The sequence below is a fragment of the Mangifera indica genome, chromosome 7 (genome assembly GCF_011075055.1).
Source record: "Mangifera indica cultivar Alphonso chromosome 7, CATAS_Mindica_2.1, whole genome shotgun sequence".
NCBI lineage: Eukaryota > Viridiplantae > Streptophyta > Magnoliopsida > Sapindales > Anacardiaceae > Mangifera > Mangifera indica.
Window position 1 is genome coordinate 4,838,297 of NC_058143.1, and position 25,142 is coordinate 4,863,438.

General features: G+C 30.8%; 1 protein-coding gene and 1 long non-coding RNA gene across 2 annotated transcripts; one reads left to right on the forward strand and one right to left on the reverse strand.

Annotated features, from left to right (window-relative positions):
* Positions 1-11,420: 11,420 nt before the first annotated feature.
* On the reverse strand, positions 11,421-12,234 carry LOC123221830. Its single transcript, XR_006503294.1, has 2 exons — positions 12,121-12,234; positions 11,421-11,719 (listed from the first exon to the last, which is right to left on the reverse strand). It is a non-coding gene; the product is annotated as an uncharacterized LOC123221830 (long non-coding RNA).
* Positions 12,235-13,978: 1,744 nt separating this feature from the next.
* LOC123221391 (norbelladine synthase-like) lies at positions 13,979-14,512 on the forward strand. Its single transcript, XM_044644246.1, has 2 exons — positions 13,979-14,108; positions 14,199-14,512. The coding sequence occupies exons 1-2, from the start codon at positions 13,979-13,981 to the stop codon at positions 14,510-14,512; spliced, it is 444 nt and encodes a 147-aa protein (XP_044500181.1).
* The last annotated feature ends 10,630 nt before the right edge of the window (positions 14,513-25,142 follow it).

Consider the following 25,142-nt stretch of genomic DNA (forward strand, 5'->3'; position numbering starts at 1 on the left):
GATAGACAGAACAAATATCCAAAATTATCTCATCAACAGGCTTTAAGAGTCTAATTATTCTTTTTTTTTGCATCAAATTTCTTAAATCTAGTTCCTACCTATTAGACTGTCATATTCCAGTATCTTTATAATATTTAACAACACTAGACAAATTCTAAAGATCAAAATGGACCTGCACATAGGAACAAAAGAGAAGTTTAAACAGAGTGAACTGATAAATTGGGACACCACACTGCACTAGTCAACAACCATGGATTCTAAGGCCCTACAAGCGTCCTCTAATCCACTTTTCCACTCTTCAGGGGTAAAATTATTAGTTAATTAAAATATTTTTAAAAACTAAAAATTATCATATTTCCCCACTCAGATTAAAAATCTAACAAATTTCTCCCTACTCAAGGTTTGAAAAATTAACATTTCCCCTTAAGGTTTTTTCAACCACCACTACTAGCTATTGGAGATGGCAATAGTGGCATTCTCCCTCCCTTCCAACTTCTCTCTCAATCTCGCTCCATTTCCAACCCTCACCGATCGAGGAAACTAGCCTACTACTAGCTGTTGGAGATGGCAATAGATAACGCATCATCCTCATCTTCATCAAGAGACAAAGAAATGCCTTCATCTCTAGCTTTCATTGGTTGAGGTTGACTGGGAATAGAATGGGATTGACAAAGAAGCTGATAGGGGGAGCGAACACCGTCTATGCTGTTGTCTCCAACCAGTAGCAATGTGTTGGAAAAACTCAAGGCGAAAATGTAAGTTTTCCAAAGTTTGGATCAAGAGAATTTGTTAGTTTTTAAACCTGAGGATAGAAATGTGATAAATTTTTAATTTTTTTAATATTTTAATAAATAACAATTTTACCTTTGACAGTAATAGTGAAATTTAACAAACAGATGAAGAGTTAGATTTTTGATAGTTTGCGGGTGAGAAGTTGGGTTTGCAGCAAACCTTGGGTGAGAAATATTCATTTGGCCTAAATTATATAGTTAAATATGATACTAATAAAACTTATTATATATTTTGTTAGGGCAAAATTGAATTGATACAATCATATGAAAGACTTTAGTGATATTATCCAGTTTTATAAATTTATCATAGAGATAGGTGTCTCTAATGGCTAATAGCATTTGGCTTGGTGGGTTCTGTTCATAGTCAATTTCAAACAAGTTAGAGAGACCACCCACGTTCTCTTCCTTCCATTCTTTGTAACCTTATGAAAATCATCTATGGTCGTCTGCTTAACTACTAGAATCTAGGTCATTTTCATCTTCTCAAATTAATTTAACGTTAACGTTAATGTTAATGTTTGGTTTTGCAGATGAGTTTGTCAAGTTGTTGCCAAAGCTGTTCAACACAGTCAATGAAATTGGTGCCAAATGACTTCAATACACTAGGATCAGATCAGAATTTATATTGATGTCATTTTTGTTGGATTCTAGTGTAACTAAAGTTTCATCACTTTATATAGAATGAGACAATATCATTTTCAACTCTGTTTATTCATGAGGGAAATAACTCTCATTGCTTCTATTATAACAATTCATCATGTTTATGTCTCTTCTTCTAGTACATTTGTCACTCATTTTAATTCCTTGTTCTTATCCTTTAAGTCTCATAGGACCTCTTTCCCTTACTCGAACTTAAGCCATTTACTTTTGAAATGACAAACAACTTTTGGAACTCAATTCTATAATGTATGCATGAGTACATGATCCAACTGCCTTAAGGGAGTTTGTCCACTAATTCTATGTGGCGAGAACTATCAACAAAAGACCTTATATTCTCATTGTGGGTCATATGCACTTCCATACGCTCCCACTCTTGGGAATAGATCATTTCACTACTTGAACCTGTTATTCATTTGTTAGATTATGTCTAGTTGACTTTAGTTCCATAATCATATTTGATATTCTATCAAATTTAGCAATCAATTGCCTTAATTCAGGGATTGCAATTCCTCCAAACTTCTCTATTAAAACCATACTTATGACATATACAGTTAAACATTACTGATACTTGTATACTATATCGTTATTCTTGGAACTACTCAAGATATCACATGAAATGAGTCTTGTTTCATACATGTGTGATGTACATCCACATCACATTTATGTAAGACACCATTTAGGTTTCTAAAGCTTTTTTCTCATTTAGGATATTATGCATCTTTAAATGTCACATATTGTAATTATCCTTATTCAGCATCATTATAATTAAAATCAACCATCATGTTCTATAATGTTATAGTTAATTAGATCATAGAAACATACATCAAACACAACTCAATCAATTATGCATATGGCACAAAATTGAAAGTTTACTATATTCCTAATCATCTTCCATTACTCAAATGCTTGGCATTTTAAAATTCAATCTAATTGCATCAATATTAATTTTGGATAAGAATTTCACTAAATTTGACCAATCTTAGAATTTCTACATTTGACAATTATAAAATGTGATACAACAAATATATCACTATTATGATTGAGACCATTTTATCAACCTGTATCATTCTTATAGTCACTTTATCCATGATAAAGTTTACATGAAATTTGCAATAGGTCAAGTAATTTTGGGAATAATGTCAAAACAATGGATTTTCTCACATACATTATTATGCATTACTCCTTAGCAAGCTATAATATATCCACTCAGTCCCAAAAATTTTCATATTCTTGTCCGAACGAGATCATTAATTATAGAGATAATGTTTATGCATGAATATGCTTAGACTATATGCCATCTCTTTTCTAATTAAGAGAGTACGACTGATTATATTTACATAGTCCCAACATGCAAAATTAGATTATCAGATGATCATATCTTATACTTAATGTGATGGTCCTTAATCAACAAACTTGCATGAATTAGAAACATGTGCTTTGAAACACATTTCGAAACACCGAAATGTGTTTTCAAAAACCAGAATAAGGTAAAAAAGAAATAAGAAACTAGAGTACTACACCTCACTTTCTCATCATAGGCAATATAATACAGACCGATTAGAACCGCTTAAACAAACAAGTCTCTCTTTCTTTCCTTCTAACAAATATTTTAATCCATGGATGCTAAATTATCATATCATAAATTAATTTTATAATTATGATTCATAATTATAATTCGATAATTTTAAACTAGGCCACCTAAAGTTTGCTATAAACCCAGCTTCCCACCCACTAACTATTAAAAATTCAAATACTCACTCATCACATTTCCATCCCCAAATTTAAAAACTAACAAATTCCCCCACTCAAACTTTTAAAAACCTACATTTCCCCCTTAAGGCTTTTCCAGCCCATTCTCGATGGCATTCTCCCTCCCTCTTGGCTTCTCTCTTAGTTGCACTCCATTTTCAACCATTATTGGCCAACGAAAGCTATCAATGAAGATAAATCACTCGTCTCCAGATGAAGATACGATTCGTCTTTATCAAAGATGAAGATGATGTGTAATTGTCGTCTCTCAAATGACAACTACATATCGTCTCAATCTCAAACGAAGATAAAACGTCTTCTTCTCCAACAAAGATGAATCACGTCTTCATTTGGAGATGAGCGATTTATCTTCATTGACAACTTTCTTGAGTCGGCAATGGTCAAGAATGCAAAAGAAAAGAAATAGAAGCCAGGAGGAAGAGAGAACGTGGCTGTCGTAATCTCCATCGATCGTTGGCCATAGTGGCTAAAAAAATCCTAGGGGGAATGTTCATTTTTCTATACTTTGGGTGGGGGTTATTTTTTAGATTTTTAAACCTAGGGGGGAAATGTGATAAATTTTTAGTTTTTAAATATTTTTGTTAAATGATAATTTTACCCCTGACAGTAACAATAAAATTTAACAAATAAGTGGGTATTTAGATTTTCGACAATTAGTGGATAGAAAATTAGGTTTAGACCAAACCTTGGGTAGGAAATGGTCATTTGGCCTTTTAAACTATGTCAAACGTGTGTGTCTATTTGGCATAGTTTATTTAATCCAAATTATTGGATTAAGACATGTTTAAGATAAATTATATAAATTATATAAATAATATAATTATTTATTATAATCACATTTCCAGATAAGTCATAATTCAAACAATAAAACTATTTGTTTCTAATTTTAGATACTTAATTGGATATTCAGATAATGTATTATAATGTGATTAACTGATTTTGAATTAAAGATAAAATAACTTAATCAGATAATAATATATTATTTAAATACTAAATTAAATACTTAAAACTAAATACATATAACATTGCTCTAATGAGAAAACTAATAAGATTAACATTTTCTTTTGAATTATTAGATTTAATGAACTTTTTACATATCTAATCCAAAAGCTAAATTATTAGGTACATTGAATATTTTCAGGTAAAAATTAGCTTTTTAGATTATTTGTCAGACAATCATAATTGGATTATAATTACTTGTAATCCAAATGATCATAAGTTGTACCAGCCATTATCATATAATTAATTATTCATATAATTATAATTCATAATCACAATCTAATAATTATAAGTATAATTAATTGTTCAACTAATTATGATATTCTCTTTTTTTAACAAAGATAAGGTATGATGAAGAAAGACATCAATAAGTTGATCATGTATAGCTAGAACCATATATATTTGATTAAAGTCTCTCGGCAAACATGACGTACCATAACCATATATGATAGTGTTATCTTGTTATTAAAAAAAAAAATTAGATTTCCCTAATCAAAATTAAAGATTATATGACAAAGCAAAAGTTGTACTCTTTAATTTGCTTACAAGAAAAAGTAATTGCTGCTACATTCTTTGTGAAATAGTGGACCAAAACCTTGTGAAGGAAGATTAAAAAAAGAAAAAAGACACTTAAACAACAATATGATTGAAAGGAAGAGCAGAAACACTTCAACAAATAAGTCTCTTTTTCTTTCCTTTAAACAAGTAATTTGATCCATGGATGCTGGAATAATTGTTTCTAGTTTGATTGAAAAAATCCCAAGTGAAACAACAACTCAAACCATGATTGGAAAACAGTTCCGATTGTTGAAAGAATTTCTCATCAAAGACGCAAAAGATAATCAACTCTTTGTACATGGTCATTCAACAAGTGACCAGAAGATGACCAGTCTTCTGCAAGTTGTTTATTCCGTAGAGGATTACAACAGTATGATTGAAAGAAAGAGCAAGAACACTTAAACAAATAACTGTTTCTTTCCTTTTAACAAATATTTTAATCAATGGATGCTAATTATGGTATAACCAATTATGTTTACAATAAAACTATGTATATATATTTTTAATACACAAATGATATTTCATCATATAATTGAATGATTTTGAATTAAAATTAAAGTAAGATTCAATCATAGGATGATATATTATCATATGTACCGAAATTGTATATCAAAAGTGTGTAAATATAATATTACTCTTATTTTAATAATCATAATTCGTAATTAAGTTTAGCATTCTTAAGTTATGTCAAATGAATGTGTCTATATATTATAGTTTATTTAATCCAAATTATTGAATTGCCATATGTTTAATACAATTTATATGAATAATTTAATTGTTGATTATAATCACATTTTTTAATGATTTAAGTCATAATTCAAACAACAAAACTATTTACATCTAATTTTGGATACTTAATTAAATATTTAGATAATGTATGATCATATGATTAAATAATTTTCAATAAAGTATAAAGTAACACCTAATCATATGATAACACATAATTTATGTACTCAATTATGTACTTAAAATTGGGTATACATAATATGGCTCTAATCCAAAAGCTAATAAGAGTAACTTTTTTTTTTCTAAATTATTAGATTTAATGATCTTTTTACATCTCTAATCCAAAAGCGAAATTAAGACATTTCGATCATTATTAGGCAAATAATTAGCTTTCTAGTATTTTGCCAAAATATCATTACTAGATTATAGTAACTGATAATTCAATCACCATAAGTTATACCAAACATTATAACATAATCAAATATTCATTTAATTATAATTCATAATCAAAATAAATCTAATTAATTAAACAACTAATTATTATATTCTCTTTTGTATAAGTAGATAAGATATGATGTAGAAAGGCATCAATCAGTTGTCCATGTAAGGTCACAACCATATTTGATTAAAGTCTCCCAAGGAATACATGCAATGAAAAATATTATCTTGTCATAGAAAAGAAAAATTAGATTTCCCAAAGCAAAATTAAAGAGTACATATGAAAGGAAATATTATAAGAATATTGAATTTTTTACCCTTTTTTTAACTATGTACACATATATGTCGCTCATCTCAGACTTTAAACAAAAATATCACAACAATAATTCGTTTTTTCCAAAATACCCTTATTGATGTAACTTATGCAGAAAGAGATAATACTATAACACTAATTTTTCTTTTTTTCCTCAGCCTTTTAGTAAGAGAAGAAATCTCTGCAATATGAAAAAATATTCTTCAACAAAAAAGACACCTATAATTGAAGAATAAAACCTGGGAGAAAAAACCATTATAAAGGATTCAACTTGAACACAAGAAAGGGAGAGGGGAAAATTGTCAAATTTCTTTAGAGAATTAATATTTGTTGCAAAGATTTCATAGCAAAATCATCTACATTCAAATCAGTCTTGATTCAAGTCTTTATGTTATGTGTTTTTTAAATGAAAAATTGAAAATCAAATAATGTATGGTAGATTCATATTTATGACTTTATGTGAAATATAATTTTATTATAATTTCATGTTGTTAGATTATTTAATGTTGTGATTTCATGTTATTGTATTGTTTAATGTTTTCATAATATTGTTTAATTTTATATTGATGGTTAAAAAATACAAAAATTTAGGTCTGGATAAAAAGCTAGATGAAGAACAAGTCAGAGGAAGCCAAGGATTGGCTTTTGGCCAACCTCCTAAATTTTTTCATTTTCCATTCCTCTAAATTCTTTTATCCATTTTCTTGTGTTTATGGAGTGGTGGTGGAGTTCCAAGGTTAATGGATTTATCCTTTATGTCTAGGTTATGCTTGTGTCCAAGTTTGGTGCCATTTTGGTGTGTGCATTGTTTTCCTTGTCTTGGCAGAGAGTTGCATAAAAATTACAGAATTGCCACTATCATTTTCTTCTATTTTTTATTGTCTTATTGTCTTGCCTTGATCAATATTTATACATCACTTGATGATATGATAGTTTAATGTGTTATAAATACGTGCGTATGAAGCTTGGTTGTATTGGTATTGCATTTAAGGCCTAATTTGAAGAAATTGTAAAGTACAAGTTTACCTGCTTACCTTCGATATTGGGCACAAAAAGGGAATCAATACATGGACACCCTTTTTGATATATCTACACATGTGCATTGGTGATTTGCCAAATTTAACCATTATTTTTGATCGCCATCATTCAATAATTACATTAGTGGCAAATGTAATGTCTCATGCCCGTCATGTTTTTTAATTACCATATAAAGGGTAACATGTGTATGTAGTTCAAAAATTGAAGGATTATTTTGGAAAGCTGCTAAGACATATCACTTTAGAAACTTCCAAGCTGCCATGAGTAGAATTGCTCAAGTAAATCCTACTATAGCAGCCTATTTGATTGACATTGGGTATGAAAGATAGGTACATGTCCACTTTGGAGGATGATAATACAACATCATGACAACCAATATCATTGAGTCTTTTAATGCTTTGACACGGACTACTCGCATTTTGTCTGTCACCATATTAATTAAGCTTTTGAAGAACACAATGCAACATTGGTTTTTCAATAGGTGAAACATGGTTGGTATGTATGACTAAAATTGGTTTGATGTTTTTTTTATTCATTGTGTTTATTAGTTGTTTTTATAGGTCAGAGATCTCATCTATTAACGTCATGGGTTGAGGACAAACTTGCTAGATATGTGCTCAAATCTGCTAATATAGTTGTTAAACCAATCAATATGCAACAATACAAAGTCCATGATTCACAATAGTAGGTGTTTATTGGGAATATTCTTTACTAAACTTATGACTGTGGGAAATTTCAACTTTTCCAAATTTAATTTACAGACACCGTAACTATTGTATATAATACCTTGGTGCCTTAACATAGGTCATGCATGAAGGTTATGAAGACCTAAGCTGAAATTGACATATCTAATGCTCTAGTGAAAGTTACTCGTATGTCTTGTGTACATGCCAAATGACCTATTGGGCTATCTAACTAGGACACCTAATCATACAAGAAAATCTTTTATAGCAACTCCTTCCCTTATCACATAAGCTTATTAAAACTACTAACTAACCATCCAAAGATAGCCCTTACCTTGGGTACATATGTGGTGTATCTCATTGATCGTATAAGGAATATCTAAAGTCATATTCTTACCATGCATATCTAAACTGAATTAGGTGGTTTTGCGCCTTGGTGCCAAATGCATGATGCATCTCATGGGTATCCAACACTATTGCTCTCACAAATATCATCACTTATGCACATAGCTAGTGACTATCTAGTTGTGTGACACTAGTTTTAAGGTTGCTGACTTTTCTACTCAAATTTGACTCAGTCTAAGTTTATGTCATCATCCATACAGTCGAACACCTCACCTACTTTATTGAATTCTTTATCTTCTATTAGCTCATAATCCTTCTTACATAACTCTCCCCCTTTTATGCGCATAGCCTAAGCGTATAATCATCTTTTGTCTTTGTCTTAGGGTACACGGTCATGTGCTTCTCAACCCACGCTCGTTTGCCTCTTGAATCATATACACGGGCATGTAACACTCAACACATGTTACTATATAGAGCAAATGCACATGGGGAGTTAACTTCAACACACTCCTATGCACTTGGATCCATGTGTATGAGCCATGTGTCCTTTGGTGCATGTCATCCACTTTTCGAAAATCATACACGGGTGTGTGTCCTATACCATACGATCATGCATTTCTCCCCTCAGAATGAGCATAGGATCTTTAGGCTTTCAAAATTTCTGAAACAACATACAAGTATGTAAAGGACTATACACGACCGTGTGTCACAACTTGGAAATCGTGTCCTAAGGTTTCTAAGCCTCTCTAATTTTGATTTCAACAATACTCACTCAACGAAAACAGTCTTTAAGCATCCTAAACATTTTGTTTCCACCATTCTTTTAATCATAATGCATATATACAGAATTTCATGGCATTAAATCTAAGAACAATGAACATTCAAGCCAAAACACACAACCAAGAAACTAGACATGCATAACTTATCATATTCGCATATGAAATCCATTTCATTAATTAGATCATCACAATCATGTCTAAATCACTCTAGATCATGAGTACAACAAGAAACTTCATAAAGTTCATGATCAAACAAGGGAAGTCATTCCACTTGGATTTCCGTGAAAGCATTTCCATTGCACATCTACGGCTATTCTGATGATCGTTGGGGACTTTATAGGCGATAAAAATACCCCTTCTCTCTCTCAAACTCTTTGCTTACTGCAGCTATCAAAGATAATAGGAGAAAGTTAGGGTTATCGCATTTTTATTTTAATTTCTAGTTACGATACACTGGCGTGTATAGGCTATATACAACCATATGTCTAATTGCATAACTAAGACAACTTCTTATTTTGTTGTGATCACTATTTGATTTGAAAGTTTAACTTTCTGCTGACTATGCACGACCGTGTATATCTCCATACATGGGTGTGTACTATAGAAATTCAAAAATCACTAAATTTAAAACTAGGAAAAAAATTAAAATGCCTTTGGGCTTAGCTATGGATGTTACAGGAGTATGGCATCATGTTTAGGCCTTCTTCAATACTGAAGCTGGAAGCTTTTTTAGATGCAGACTAAACTAGAAACCTGGAGGATAGAAGGTCTATGAGCGGATATTGCATTTATCTTGTAGGTATTCTGATTCAGTTGAGCTCTAAGAAGCAAAAGGTGGTTGCTCTTTCATCTATTGAATCAAAGGACAGATCATTAGTCAGGCTGCTACAGAGGTTACGTGGTTAAGATTTTTGTTTAGTGAGTTTGATTTAAAGTGGTTTAGCGAAGCAGTGATATGGTGTGATAACATAGTGCTGCTTCTTTGGCAGAAAATTTTGTATTTCTTGGTAGGACAAAGCACATTAAGTTTGATGTGCATTATGTCCGTGAGCAGGTGGTTTCCAAGTCAATGGCAATCCAGTATGTGCCATCACAACATTAACCAGCTAATGTGTTTACTAAAGCACTTTCAGCTGCTAGATTTCAATAACTCAGAGATAGACTTCGAGTGGTGTAAATTACAGGAGAGGATGAAAATACAATGAACTTCACTGTTGAAACAGAACTTACTGAAAGTTTCTGAAGTTTAGTTGGACTTCATGGAGGATTAATGGTTCAGGGAGGAGTACTGCAGTGTTTTTATGTGTATAAATAAGAAGAGGTAAGAGTTTCAAAGAACAGAGTAACTTGGTTTTCATTACTTCGGGAAATTTACTCTTCATTGCAATTCTAACTATTTCATAGTTAGAATTGAGGGAGGATGTGAAAGAGTAAATTTTACTTGGAGTAGTAGAGGGAGGTAGTGTATGTGCAAGCAACGGATGTCTTCAGTGATGTGCGTTTTGAGTGGGAAACGCACTGTATCAATCAAACGCATAATGAAGAGTGAAGAATTGGGCTTTTCTTTCTCTTTTCTGAAGAAGTACAAACGTTTGAGTTTCTTGCGACTGTGCGAAGGCTGTCGTTTTACAACCTCTTAGATGCATTTTCTGGTGTATGGTGCAGATTTTAGGTTGACAGCCATCAATAGTTAGCAGTAGTTTGGCGGGAAATTTCTTGTATTAATTTCTTCATTTTTCTATAATTTGTTACTGATTCAATAAAAGTATATATACTCAATTTTAAACATCCAATTGAGTATCTAATAATATGTTATAATGTGATTAAATGATTTTTAAATTAAAATTTAAATAATATCAAATCATATGGTGACACATTATTTAGATACCTAATCCATTCTCGATACACTTATCATAACTTTACAATATCCAAAGCGCTTCCTAAATATGAAGCTTCTTTCATCTTTCATGTTACTTCATCTTTATTTGTCTCTTACGGCATCCTCTAATTATGCTTCTCAAAGCAATTATTTTGTCAAATACGGCTCAATCAATTCAACTTTCAGTGGAAGGTTTTGTAAGGCCGAGTGAAATTTGGAACCCCATTTATTGATAAACTAAGAGGAATTGAAAATTTCCCCATTTTTTGTCCCTATTTTTAAATTGAACCAGATTTTTAAATTAACATAAAAGACAATCTTGTCAAATAACCTTATACATGTAACTTTATAATCTAACAGGATAGATTTTCTTCTTCTACATTAATATTTATGATCACAGGAAAATGCGAAAACCATAGATATTACATGAATTGGCATTACTTCAATAGAATTTATTATATTTATTTATAATTTTTGTATGTAGACAGAAATAGCATACATGATCATAAACCAACTTGGAGTAGAATCTTAAAAACCAAATACAAGCAAACACTTATTTTAATAGCAATAGCAAGAGCTGATCGATTGAGCAACCCGCCACCACATGCATCACTTTGCTATGGCTTAGGGAGGTGTAGGCTCAGAAGGAAGGAAGCCCTGAGCTCCATGTTTAGAGTAGCTTCCACCGACACCGATTTTAATTCCGTTAATCATGTGGCCATGTGCTGCCGCCGTCTTTCCTTTTACAAAAATCATCAAAATTATTGCTTTGTTATTTTCGATTATCATGATCGTAACCTATCATTTGTATCATATATCTTTCATAATTATGAACATAATCATGAATTAATTTTATACAAAGAGACATTAATTGACGGAAATATAAAGAAATGGGCTGACTTTTTTGTAGTGCTCAAAGAGTAGAAGAGAATTAAAAGCAACAAAACCATAAGATTCACAGGTGAGATAATTAGACGATCAATTGTTTCTTCGTAAAAGTAATTATAACTTACATTTATATATTACATCATTGTTATGTGACACAATCTCATCTTTCATACAAATCCATTGTTTTAAATTCAATATCCTAATTTAAGTAAATATGTCAGTTTGAAGAGAAATATATAAAAGATAGACTTACTGGTTTTTGCTGCTTCTGCAAGAGGAAGAATCGTTGAAGAGCAGAAGAGAATTAAAACCAAGGTCACCAGAAGGAACTTGCCAGCCATTTTGATTGATCAATTAGCTAGGCATATGGTATATTAATATATTGGTCATATGGACAAATTTATAGCAAATTTGAAATGTTCAGATGCCCATATTCATGAGAAAAGTTTTTTCTCTACGCATTTAATTTTGGCAATTGACGTGAGGACCGGGAGTTCAGGACTTTGAAAGTTTGATTTCCAATTTGGAAGTTTGAATTTTCAAGTGAAATTTCATATTTGAGACTACTTTTTTCGCTTTGATGACTTACTAATCTAAATAATATTTTCTTCAAATCAATTTTCTGATCAATATCATAAAAATAAATAAAGAAAATAAAGATGTTAACAGAAAATAAAGATGCTATTTTCCACCCAAGATTTAGTGAAATGACAAACTTCCACTCGTTAAATTTGAAAATGTTATATATTTATTTATAAACTGTTAAAATTAATAATTTTTGTTAATTTAAAAATAAATGACTAATTTACTCTTTGTTAGTGTAATAAAAATAATACTTTTATACTGTTTAATAAAAATACAAAATTACCCTTATATAAAAATTTAAATTAAATCAACATAATTATTATAATTTACAAAATTTTAAAATTCTAATTTTCAATTAATGATACTCAACATAATTAATTAATGATAATTAATGAAATTTAAAAAATGAAGATTTTTAATTACCATATGTATTACAAACATATCCACCGTTATCTTCGATTATTTTGACTAAGTCATTTATTCAAGAAAAGTTATTTTATCTCTCTGAACACAAAGAACAATCTTTCCCACACCGGGAGTCCAGAGAGTTGATATAATCTCCTTCACCCTGTTATTATCTATTTCTCCTTTCCATTCAATCTCATTTTTAAAACTAAAAGTCAAATTCAAAATCCTAATTGCCTCTTCACTTTCCAACACAATAAAGAAAATGTTTTCTCAGTATCTAAACACTAATTCCATAAGGATTGAAAGTTTTAAAAATATGGATTAGGCTTAGGACCTGATCACCAGAAGCCCATGTAGGGGTTTCGCGAATCAGTGTGGACCGCCACAATATCTTTGACACTCGCAGATTTCATATTAACCTCTAATGGTTGGTGCGAATCATCATTCGTCGAAGTGATCATACCAGTGGGCGTATCAAAATATTCAACAGTGTGGGTTCAATGATGGAGTTGGATCGATCAAGGGAGGTAAAGAAAAACCATTGAGAAGAGAAAACAATGGCAAAATGGGGTTTGGATTCTTATTCAAATTTATTTTTTAGAATAGTATTATGTATACAAATAATAAATATAAACTTATATATAAACAATGACATATTATTATATAATTGAATGATATTTTATTTTTAATTAAAAATCACACAATCACATAATAATGTGTTATTGTTTTTGTATATATTTATTTTTAATTCAGTCTAAGCAATATGATGGCGTTTTGTGAATCGCAAAATGACAGTGTTTGATGCAACTACAAAGCCACCAGTTTGTTGACTGCTATTTGAATAGGCCAAAAGACTTATTACTACCCAAAATTTAGTCCATTGCCAAATGGATACCCGTTGCTATTAACGTTAACAAAATCCCTTAGTATTAAAGATGAAATCACTATTTAATTAATAATATTAAACAAATAAAATTTTATCTCATTTTCATCTTAATGTTAAAAACTAACAATTTTCTTTCAAAGTTTAAGTTTTGAAAAGTTGTTTTTCCCCTAAGGTTTCAACTTCTCCAACAAAATCTCTCTTAATCGATGATCTTCATTGATCTACAGACTTGATGGATATCTACGGCTCCCTTCAGGTCCTCACAATTATTTACACATATCTGCCAAATGTTCTTGGAACAGTTAAAGTCTTTGAAGGTGATGGACATGTTGGAACACTTCTAAACGTTACATTTCCACCTGGTAATTAGTAAATTATTTATCTAATAAATAATTAATTTCAGCTACTGAATATATATTTATTTAAATATTTGTATATGGTTATTGTTTCAGGAACTCCTGGAGTTGGCTATATGAAAGAAAAGATCACAAAGGTTGATAATGAGAAGCGTGTGAAGGAAACAGAAACCACTGAAGGAGGATTTTTAGCATCGGGGTTCAAGCGTTATATAACTCAATACAAAGTTATTGAGAAAAATTATACATCTAGTATAATAAGATCAACAATAAAGTATGAGATTGATGATAAGTTAGCAAATCTTACTTCTCTAGTCAACACCAGTCTGGTGGAAACACTTGCAGAAACCGTTGGAAAGTACCTGAGCGAGATTGCACCTTCTCCTTCTCCTTCTCCATTTCCTTACTAGGATCTTCAAAGGGACTTTTTTGTGATATCGATTGATATTAAATAAAATTAATATTTTTACGCTTTGGCTTTTATATTGTATTCAACAAATCAATTTTTTAAGTTTTACATAATTAATTAGTTTACAACTTTGATTTTATGAATTTACCAACTTAATTTACTCTGATATATTTATATTGTAATAAAAACTCATATTCCGAGTTATGAGTGTGAACCCTGGTTTTCCTTTGCTCAGTTACTGTCTCCATTTGAACATGTGTATTCGATTGAATAACCTATATCAAAATATTCATCTGATTTTCAAAATATTTTTAGCAAGTTAATTCCACCATGAATTTGTGGTTAACTGCATGTGAGAAAGGTCGCTGAAAAAGAAGACTCTGAAGACTATATTTGAAAATAATGAAAGAGATATTGATGAAAATTATTAAGGCAGGCAGCAAGCATTTATATGAGAGTTTATTTTGAAAAATATCGTGCACATGTAATTCTTTTTTCCAAGGTATAAGAGCAGGAAAGAGCTGAAGAGTGTTTTACTTGGTTACAGCCAAGATTTGATTGGTTGAATAATTTATCCCAAATTACTTGATTGTAAGAATTTTGTTTGTTGTTGTAGCTTCTTTTATAATAACTTATTTTATAATCTATAATATGAAAGATGTTTGGTAAATCAATTCGAAAAATGATCATACAACAAGCTGCTTAGTTATGAAATAATATGTTTTAATAAAGGATTCTCAAAGCAAGAATTTGTTGCTTTTAGAATTCAGAAAATGCTTTGGAAATGGTTAATTATAAAAACACATTAAGGCTTACCTATATTCTAATTTCTTATAAACAATTTATTAATTTAATCAATATAATATAATAAAAATTAAAAAAAAAAAAAACTGAAAGAAGTTTGGAACTAGATAGCAAGGTGTTTGGATTCATCAACCACTGGTGGTGGCCGGCTGCTGTCCCAAAGGCGCGTTTAGTAACACCACCTATTCCATTGGGTAAAAAGCTGCAATAATTCGTTGCCGGACAATACAGTTTAACCTAATAACATAACCATATATTTTCGATTCGGCAATGTCATGTCTATAATTAACATTTTATTCTTTTATATGCAAAAAGACCATATGAAAAAGTGATCATAAAAGAGATATTAATTAAAATAGGCACAAGCTTAAACTTTTTTAGGCATATTTACAGTGATTTTACTTTTTTAAGTAAATTTAATTTTGTTTCTAATAATTCCCCTCTCGGCTAATTACGTTACCTTCTTGGCTAATTACATCAGAATATTTTTTTTCGATAACCTATGAGCATTCTATGTTTGTTAGGTTATGATTCAAAGATTCAAAAACTTATTTGAAATGATCAATTTTTATTTTAATTAAGATAATAACAAAAAAATTAACGTAAGTGCAAGAAAGGTGCGTATGGGTGTGCAAGGGTGCGCACAGATGCGTATGGGTCCGTAAGGGTGTGTAGGGTGTGTATGGGTGCGCGTATGGGTGTGTAGGGTGCATATGGGCACTTATGGATGCGAAAGGGTGTGTATGGATGCATATGGGTGCATAAGGGTGTGTATGGCTGCGTATAGATGTGAAAAGGTGCGTAAGGGTGCATGCAGATGCACGAGGATACTGCACCTGCATGCACTTGTTATATATATATAATTTTATATAATATATAAATATTTAAAAAAGCAAACAGAGGTGCGCACTCATCCAATCTTATAAATTTATCGCAGAGATAGGTGTCTCTAATGGCTAATAGCATTTGGCTTGGTGGGTTCAGTTCACAGTCAATTTAAAACAAGCTAGAAAGACCACCCGCGTTATCTTTCTTCCATTCTTTGTAACCTTATGAAAATCATCTGTGGTCATCTGTTTAACTATCGGAAATCTAGGTCATTTTCATCTTCTCAAATTAATTTAACGTTAATGTTAATGTTTAGTTTTGCACATGAGTTTGTCAAGTTGTTGCCAAAGCTATTCAACACAGTTAGTGAAATTGGTGCCAAATGACTTCAATACACTGGGATCAGATCAAAATTTATATTGATGTCATTTTTGTTTGATTCTAGTGTAACTAAAGTTTCATCACTTTATATAGAATGAGACAATATCATTTGCAACTCTGTTTATTCATGGGGGAAATAACTCTCATTGCTTCTATTGTAACAATTCATCATGTTTATGTCTCTTCTTCCAATATATTTGTCACTCGTTTTAATTCCTTGCTCTTATTCTTTAAGTCTCGTAGGACCTCTTTCCCTTACTCGAACTTAAGCCATTTGCTTTTGAAACCACAAACAACTTTTGGAACTCAATTCTATAACGTATGCATGAGTACATGATCCAACTGCCTTAAGGGCACTTGCCCATTAGTTCAATATGGCGAGAACTACCAACAAAAGACCTTATATTCTCATTGTGGGTCATATGCACTTTCATACACTCTCACTCTTGGGAAGAGATCATTCAACTACCTGAACCTGTTATTCATTTGTTAGGTTATGCCTAGTTGACTTTTGTTCCATAATTATATTTGATATTCTATCAAATTTAGTGATCAACTTCCTTAATTCAAGGATTGCAGTTCCTCCAAACTTCTCTATCAAAACCATACTTATGACATATATAGTTAAACATTACTGGTACTTGTATACCATATCGTTATTCATGGAACTAGCCAAGATATCACATGAAGTGAGTCTTGTTTCATACATGCATGGTGTACATCCACATCACATTTATGTAAGGCACCATTTAGGTTTCTATCCCTTTGTTAGTTGTGATTTTATGATAACTTGATTTATGACCTCTAAAGCTTTTTGTTCATGTACGATATTGTGCATCTTTAATGTCACATATTGTAATTATCCTTATTCAGTATCATTATAATTAAAATCACCCATCATGTTTTATAATGTTATAGTTAATTAGATCACAGAAACGTACGTCAGACACAACTCAATCAATTAAGCATAAGACATAAAATCGAAAGTTTATTATATTCTCAATCATCTTCCATTACTCAAATGCTTGACATTTTAAAATTCAATCTAATTGCACCAATATTAATTTTGGATGAGAATTTCACTAAATTTGACCAATCACAGAATTTCCACATTTGACAATTATAAAATGTGATACAACAAATATATCACTATTATGATTGAGACCATTTTATCAACCTGTATCATTCTTATAGTCACTTTATCCATGATAAAGTCTACATGAAATTTGCAATAGGTCAAATACCTCGCATTTCGTTAATTTTGGGAATAACGTCAAAGCAATGGATTTTCTCACGTACATTATTAGGCATCACTCTTTAGCAAAGCTATAATGTATCCACTCAATCCCAAAAATTTTTATATTCTTGTCCGAACAAGATCATTAATTATAGAGATAAAGTTTATGCATGAATATGCTTCGACTATATACCATCTCTTTTCCAATTAAGAGAGTACGACTGATTTTATATATATAGTCCCAACATGCAAAATTAGATTATCAGATGATCATATCTTATATTTAAAGTGATGGTTCTTAATCAACAAACTTGCATGAATTAGAAACATGTGCTTTGAAACACCGAAATGTTTTTTCAAAAGCTAGAATAAGGTAAAAAAGAAATAAGAAACTAGAGTACTACACCTCACTTTCTCATCATAGGTAATACAATAGAGATAGATTAGAACCACTTAAACAAACAAGTCTCTCTTTCTTTCCTTCTAACAAATATTTTAATCCATGGATGCTAAATTATCATATCATCAATTAATTTTATAATTATGATTCATAATTATAATTTGACAATTTTAAACTAGGCCACCCAAAGTTTGCTACAAACCTAACTTCTCACCTACTAACTATTAATAATCCAAGTACTCACTCATCTGTTATATGTCAGAATTACTATTAGGAGTAAAATAATCATTTAACAAAAATGTTTAAAAACTAAAAATTTATCACATTTCCACCCCCAAATTTAAAAACTAACAAATTCCCCCACTCAAAGTTTAAAAACTTACATTTCCCCCCTAAGGCTTTTCCAGCCCATTGTTGGTGGCGTTCTCCCTCCCTCTTGGCTTCTTTCTCAGTCGCACTCCATTTTCAACCATTATTGGCCAACAAAAGGTATCAACGAAGATAAATCACTCGTATCGAGATAAAGATACGATTTGTCTTTATCAAAGATAAAGATGACGTGTAATTGTCATCTCTCAGATGACAACTGCGTATCGTCTCCATCTCAAATGAAGATAAAACGTCTTCTTCACCAACAAAGATGAATCGCATCTTCATTTGGAGATGAGCGATTTGTCTTCATTGACACCTTTCTTGAGTCGACAATGGTCGAGAATGCAACAGAAAGGAGAGAGAAGCTAGGAGGAAGAGAGAACGTGGCCGTCGTAATCTCCATCGATTGTTGGCCACAGTGGCTAAAAAAACCCTAGAGGGAATGTTCTTTTTTCTATACTTTGGGTAGGGGTTATTTTTTAGATTTTTAAACCTAAGGGGAAATATGATAAATTTTTAGTTTTTAAATATTTTTATTAGATGATAATTTTACCCCTGACAGTAACAATGAAATTTAGCAAACGAGTGGGTATTTAGATTTTCGACAATTAGTAGATAGAAAATTATGTTTGCACCAAACCTTGGGTAGGAAATGGTCATTTGGCCTTGTAAATTATGTCAAACGTGTGTGTCTATTTGGTATAGCTTATTTAATCCAAATTATTGGATTAAGACATGTTTAAGATAAATTATATAAATAATATAATTATTATAATAATCACATTTACAGATGATTTAAGTCGTAATTCAAACAATAAAACTATTTATATCTAATTTTAGATACTTAATTGGATATTCAGATGATGTGTTATAGTGTAATTAACTGATTTTGAATTAAAGATAAAATAATTTAATCAGATAATAATACATTATTTAAATACCAAATTAAATACTCAAAACTAAGTACATATAACATTACTCTAATGAGAAAACTAATAGGATTAACATTTTCTTTTGAATTATTAGATTTAATGAACTTTTTACATATCTAATCCAAAAGCTAAATTATTAGGTACATTGAATATTTTCAGATAAAAATTAGCTTTTTAGATTATTTGTTAGACAATCATAATTGGATTATAATTACTTGTAATCCAAATGATCTTAAGTTTTACCAAACATTATCATATAATTATAATTCATAATCACAATCTAATAATTATAAGTATAATTAATTATTCAACTAATTATGATATTCTCTTTTTTTAACAAAGATAAGGTATGATGAAGAAAGACATCAATAAGTTGATCATGTAAGGTTAGAACCATAACCATATTTGATTAAAGTCTCTCGGCAAACATGACGTACCATAACCATATATGATAGTGTTATCTTGTCATTAAAAAAATAATAATAATTAGATTTCCCTAATCAAAATTAAAGAGTATATGACAAAGCAAAAGTTGTACTCTTTAATTTGCTTACAAGAAAAAGTAATTGATGCTACATTCTTTGTGAAATAGTGGACCAAAACCTTGTGAAGGAAGATAAAAAAAAGAAAAAAGAGACTTAAACAACAATATGATTGAAAGGAAGAGCAGAAACACTTCAACAAATAAGTCTCTTTTTCTTTCCTTTAAACAAGTAATTTGATCCATGGATGCTGGAATAATTGTTTCTAGTTTGATTGGAAAAATCCTAAATGAAACAACAACTCAAACCATGATTGGAAAACAGTTCCAATTGTTGAAAGAATTTCTCATCAAAGACGCTCAAGATAATCAACTCTTTGTACATGGTCATTCAACAAGTGACCAGAAGATGACCAGTCTTCTGCAAGTTGTTTATTCCGTAGAGGATTACAACAGTATGATTGAAAGGAAGAGCAAGAACACTTGAACAAATAACTGTTTCTTTCCTTTTAACAAATATTTTAATCAATGGATGCTAATTATGGTATAACCAATTATGTTTACAATAAAACTATGTATATATATTTTTAATACACAAATGATATTTCATCATATAATTGAATGATTTTGAATTAAAAATAAAGTAAGATTCAATCATAGGATGATATATTATCATATGTACCGAAATTGTATATAAAAAATGTGTACATATAACATTACTCTTATTTTAATAATCATAATTCATAATTAAAGTTTAGCAATCTTAAGTTATGTCAAATGAATGTGTCTATATATTATAGTTTATTTAATCCAAATTATTGAATTGCAACATGTTTAATACAATTTATATGAATAATTTAATTGTTGATTATAATCACATTTTTTAATGATTTAAGTCATAATTCAAATGATAAAACTATTTACATCTAATTTTGGGTACTTAATTAAATATTTAGATAATGTATGATCATATGATTAAATAATTTTCAATCAAGTATAAAATAACACCTAATCACATGATAACACATAATTTATGTACTCAATTATGTACTTAAAATTGGGTATACATAATATGGCTCTAATCCAAAAGCTAATAAGAGTAACCCTTTTTTTTTTTTCTAAATTATTAGATTTAATGATCTTTTTACATCTCTAATCCAAAAGCGAAATTAAGACATTTCGATCATTATTAGGCAAATAATTAGCTTTCTAGTATTTTGCCAAAATATCATTACTAGATTATAGTAACTGATAATTCAATCACCATAAGTTATACCAAACATTATAACATAATCAAATATTCATTTAATTATAATTCATAATCAAAATAAATCTAATTAATTAAACAACTAATTATTATATTCTCTTTTGTATAAGTAGTAAGATATGATGTAGAAAGGCATCAATCAGTTGTCCATGTAAGGTCACAACCATATTTGATTAAAGTCTCTCAAGGAATACATGCAATGAAAAATATTATCTTGTTATAGAAAAGAAAAATTAGATTTCCCAAAGCAAAATTAAAGAATACATATGAAAGGAAATATTATAAGGATATTGAATTTTTTACCCTTTTTTTAACTATGTATACATATATCTTTCTCATCTCAAACTTTAAACAAAAATATCACAACAATAATTCGCTTTTCCAAAATACTCTTATTGATATAACTCATGCAGAAAGAGAGAATACTACAACAGTAATCTTTCTTTTTTTCCTCAGCCTTCTAGTAAGGGAAGACATCTCTGCAACATGAAAAAATATTCTTCAACAAAGAAGACACCTATAATTGAATAATAGAACCCAGGAGAAAAAGTCATTATAAAATATTCAACTTAAACACAAGAGAGGGAGAGAGGAAAATTGTCAAATTTCTTTAGAGAATTAACATTTGTTGCAAAGATTTCATAGAAAAATCATCTACATTCAAATCAATCTTAATTCAAGTCTTTATGTTATGTGTTTTTTAAATGAAAAATTGAAAATCAAATAATGTATGGTAGATTCATATTTATGACTTTATGTGAAATATAATTTTGTTGTAATTTCATGTTATTAGATTATTTAATGTTGTGATTTCATATTGTTGTATTGTTTAATGTTTTTATAATATTGTTTAATTTTATATTGATGGTTAAAAAATATGAAAATTTAGGTCTGGATAAAAAGCCAGATGAAAAACAGGTTAGCGGAAGCCAAGGATTAGCTTTCGGCCAACCCTCCTAAATTTTTCATGTTTCATTCCTCTATATTCTTTTATCCATTTTCTTGTGTTTATGGAGTGGTGGTGGAGTTCCAAGGTTAATGGATTTATCCTTTATGCCTAGGTTATGCTTGTGTTCCAATTTGGTGCCATTTTGGTGTGTGCATTGTTTTCCTTGTCTTGGCATAGAGTTGCATAAAAATTATAGAATTGCCACTATAATTTTCTTCTATTTTTTATTGTCTTGCCTTCATCAATATTTATACATCACTTGATGATATGATAGTTTAATGTGTTATAAATACGTGTGTATGAAGCTTGGTTGTATTGGTATTGCATTTAAGGCCTAATTTGAAGAAATTATAAAGTACAAGTTTACCTGCTCACCTTCGATATTGGGCACAAAAAGGGAATCAATACATGGACACTCCTTTTGACATACCTACACATGTGCATTGGTGATTTGCTAGAATTGACCATTATTTCTGATCGCCATCATTCAATAATTACGTCAGTGGCGAATGTAGTGCCTCATGCCCATCATGTTTTGTAATTACCATATACAGGATAACATGTGTATGTAGTTCAAAAATTGAAAGATTATTTTGGAAAGCTACTAAGGCATATCGTTTCAGGAACTTCTTAGCTACCATGAGTAGAATTGCTCAAGTAAATCCTATTGTAGTAGCCTATTTGATTAACATTGGCTATGAAAGATAGATACATGCCCACTTTGGAGGATGACAATACAACATCATGACGACCAATATCATTGAGTCTTTCAATGCTTTGACACGGACTACTTGTGTTTTGTCTGTCACCATATTAGTTGAACTTTTGAAGAGCACAATGCAACATTGGTTTTTCAATTGGCGAAACATGGCTAGTACGTATGACTAAAATTGGTTTGATGTTTCTTTTACTCATTGTGTTTATTAGTTGTTTTTATAGGTCAAAGATCTCATCTATTAACGTTATGGGCTGAGGACAAGCTTACTGGATATGTGCTCAAATCTGCCAATATGGTTCTTAAACCAATCAATATGCAACAATACGAAGTCCATGATTCACAATAGTAGGTGTTCATCGGGAATATTCTTTACTGAACTTATGGCTGTAGCAAATTTCAACTTTTCCAAATTTCATATGCAAACACCGTAGCTATTGTATATAGCACCTTGGTGCCCTAACATGGGTCATCCATGAAGGTTATGAAGACCCAAGCTGAAATTGACATATCTGTTGCTCTAGTGAAAGTTACTTGTATGTCTTATGTACATGACAAATGACCTATTGGGCTATCTAACTAGGACACCTAATCATACAAGAAAATCTTTGATATCAACTTCTTCCCCTATCACATAAGCTGATCAGAACCACTGACTAACCATTCAAAGATGGCCCTTACCTTGGGTACATATGTGGTGTATCTCATTGATTGCATAAGGAATATCTAAAAGTCATATCCTTACCATGCACACTTGAACTGAATTAGGTGGTTATGTGCTTTGGTGCCAAATGTATGATCCATCTCATGGGTATCCAACACTATTGTTGTCACAAATATCGTCACTTATGTACATAGCTAATGACTATCTAGTTGTATGACACTAGCTTTAAGGTTACTGACTTTTCGACTCAGATTTTACTCAGTCTAAGTTTGTGTCATCATCCATACAGTCGAACACCTCACCTACTTTTTTGAATTCTTTATCTTCTATTAGCTCATAATTCCTCTTACATAACTCTCCCCTTTTTATGCACATAGCCTAAGGGTATAATCATCTTTTGTCTTTGTCTTAGGGTACAAGGTCATGTGCTTCTCAACCCACGCTCGTTTGCCTCTTGAATCATATACACGAGCGTGTAACACTCAACACACGACACTATATAGAGCAAATGCACATGGGGAGTTGACTTGGACACACTTCTATGCACTTGGATCCATATGTACGAGCCATGTGTCCTTTGGTGCACGTCGTCCACTTTTTGAAAGTCATACATGGGTGTGTGTCCTATACCACACGATTACATATTTCTCCTTTCAGAACGAGCATAGGATCTTTAGGCTTTCAAAATTTCTGGAACAACATACAAGTATGTAAAGGACCATACACAACCGTGTGTCACAATTTGGAAATCGTGTCCTAAGGTTTCTACGCCTCTCGGATTTTGATTTCAACAATACTCATCCAACCAATGCACAAACAACCATCTTTAAGCATCCTAAACATTTTGTTTCCACCATTCTTTTAATCATAATGCATATATACAAAATTTCATGGCATTAAATCTAAGAACAATGAATATTCAAGCCAAAACACACAACCAAGAAACTAGACATGCATATAACTTATCATATTCGCATATGAAATCCATTTCATTAATTAGATCATCACAATCATGCCTAAATCACTCTAGATCATGAGTACAACAAGAAACTTCATAAAGTTCATGATCAAACATCTACGGTGATTCCGATGATCGTTGGGCACTTTATAGGCAATGAAAATACCTCTTCTCTCTCTCAAACTCTCTGCTTTCTGCGGCTAACAAAGATAATAGGAGAGAGTTAGGGTTATCACATTTTTATTTTAATTTCTAGATACGATACACTAGCGTGTATAGGCTATACACAACTATATGTCTAATTGAATAACTAAGACAACTTCTTATTTCGTTGCGATCACTATTTGATTTGAAAGTTTAACTTTTTGTTGACTATACAAGACTGTGTATATCTCCATATATGGGTTGTACTATAGAAATTCAAAAATCGCTAAATTTAAAACTAGGAAAAAAATTGAAATGCCCTTGGGCTTAGCTGTGGATGTTACAGGAGTATGGCATCATGTTTAGGCCTTCTTCAATACTGAAGCTGGAAGCTTTTTCAGATGCAGACTAAACTAGAAACCTGGAGGATAGAAGGTCTATGAGCGGATATTGCATTTATCTTGTAGGTATTCTGATTCAGAGGAGCTCTAAGAAGCAA

Coding starts and splice junctions, on each gene's coding strand:
- LOC123221391 (XM_044644246.1), top strand. CDS start 13,979: ATGGATATCTACGGCTCCCTTCAGGTCCTCACAATTATTTACACATAT. Junction 14,109..14,198: donor AAACGTTACATTTCCACCTG/GTAATTAGTAAA, acceptor TTATTGTTTCAG/GAACTCCTGGAGTTGGCTAT.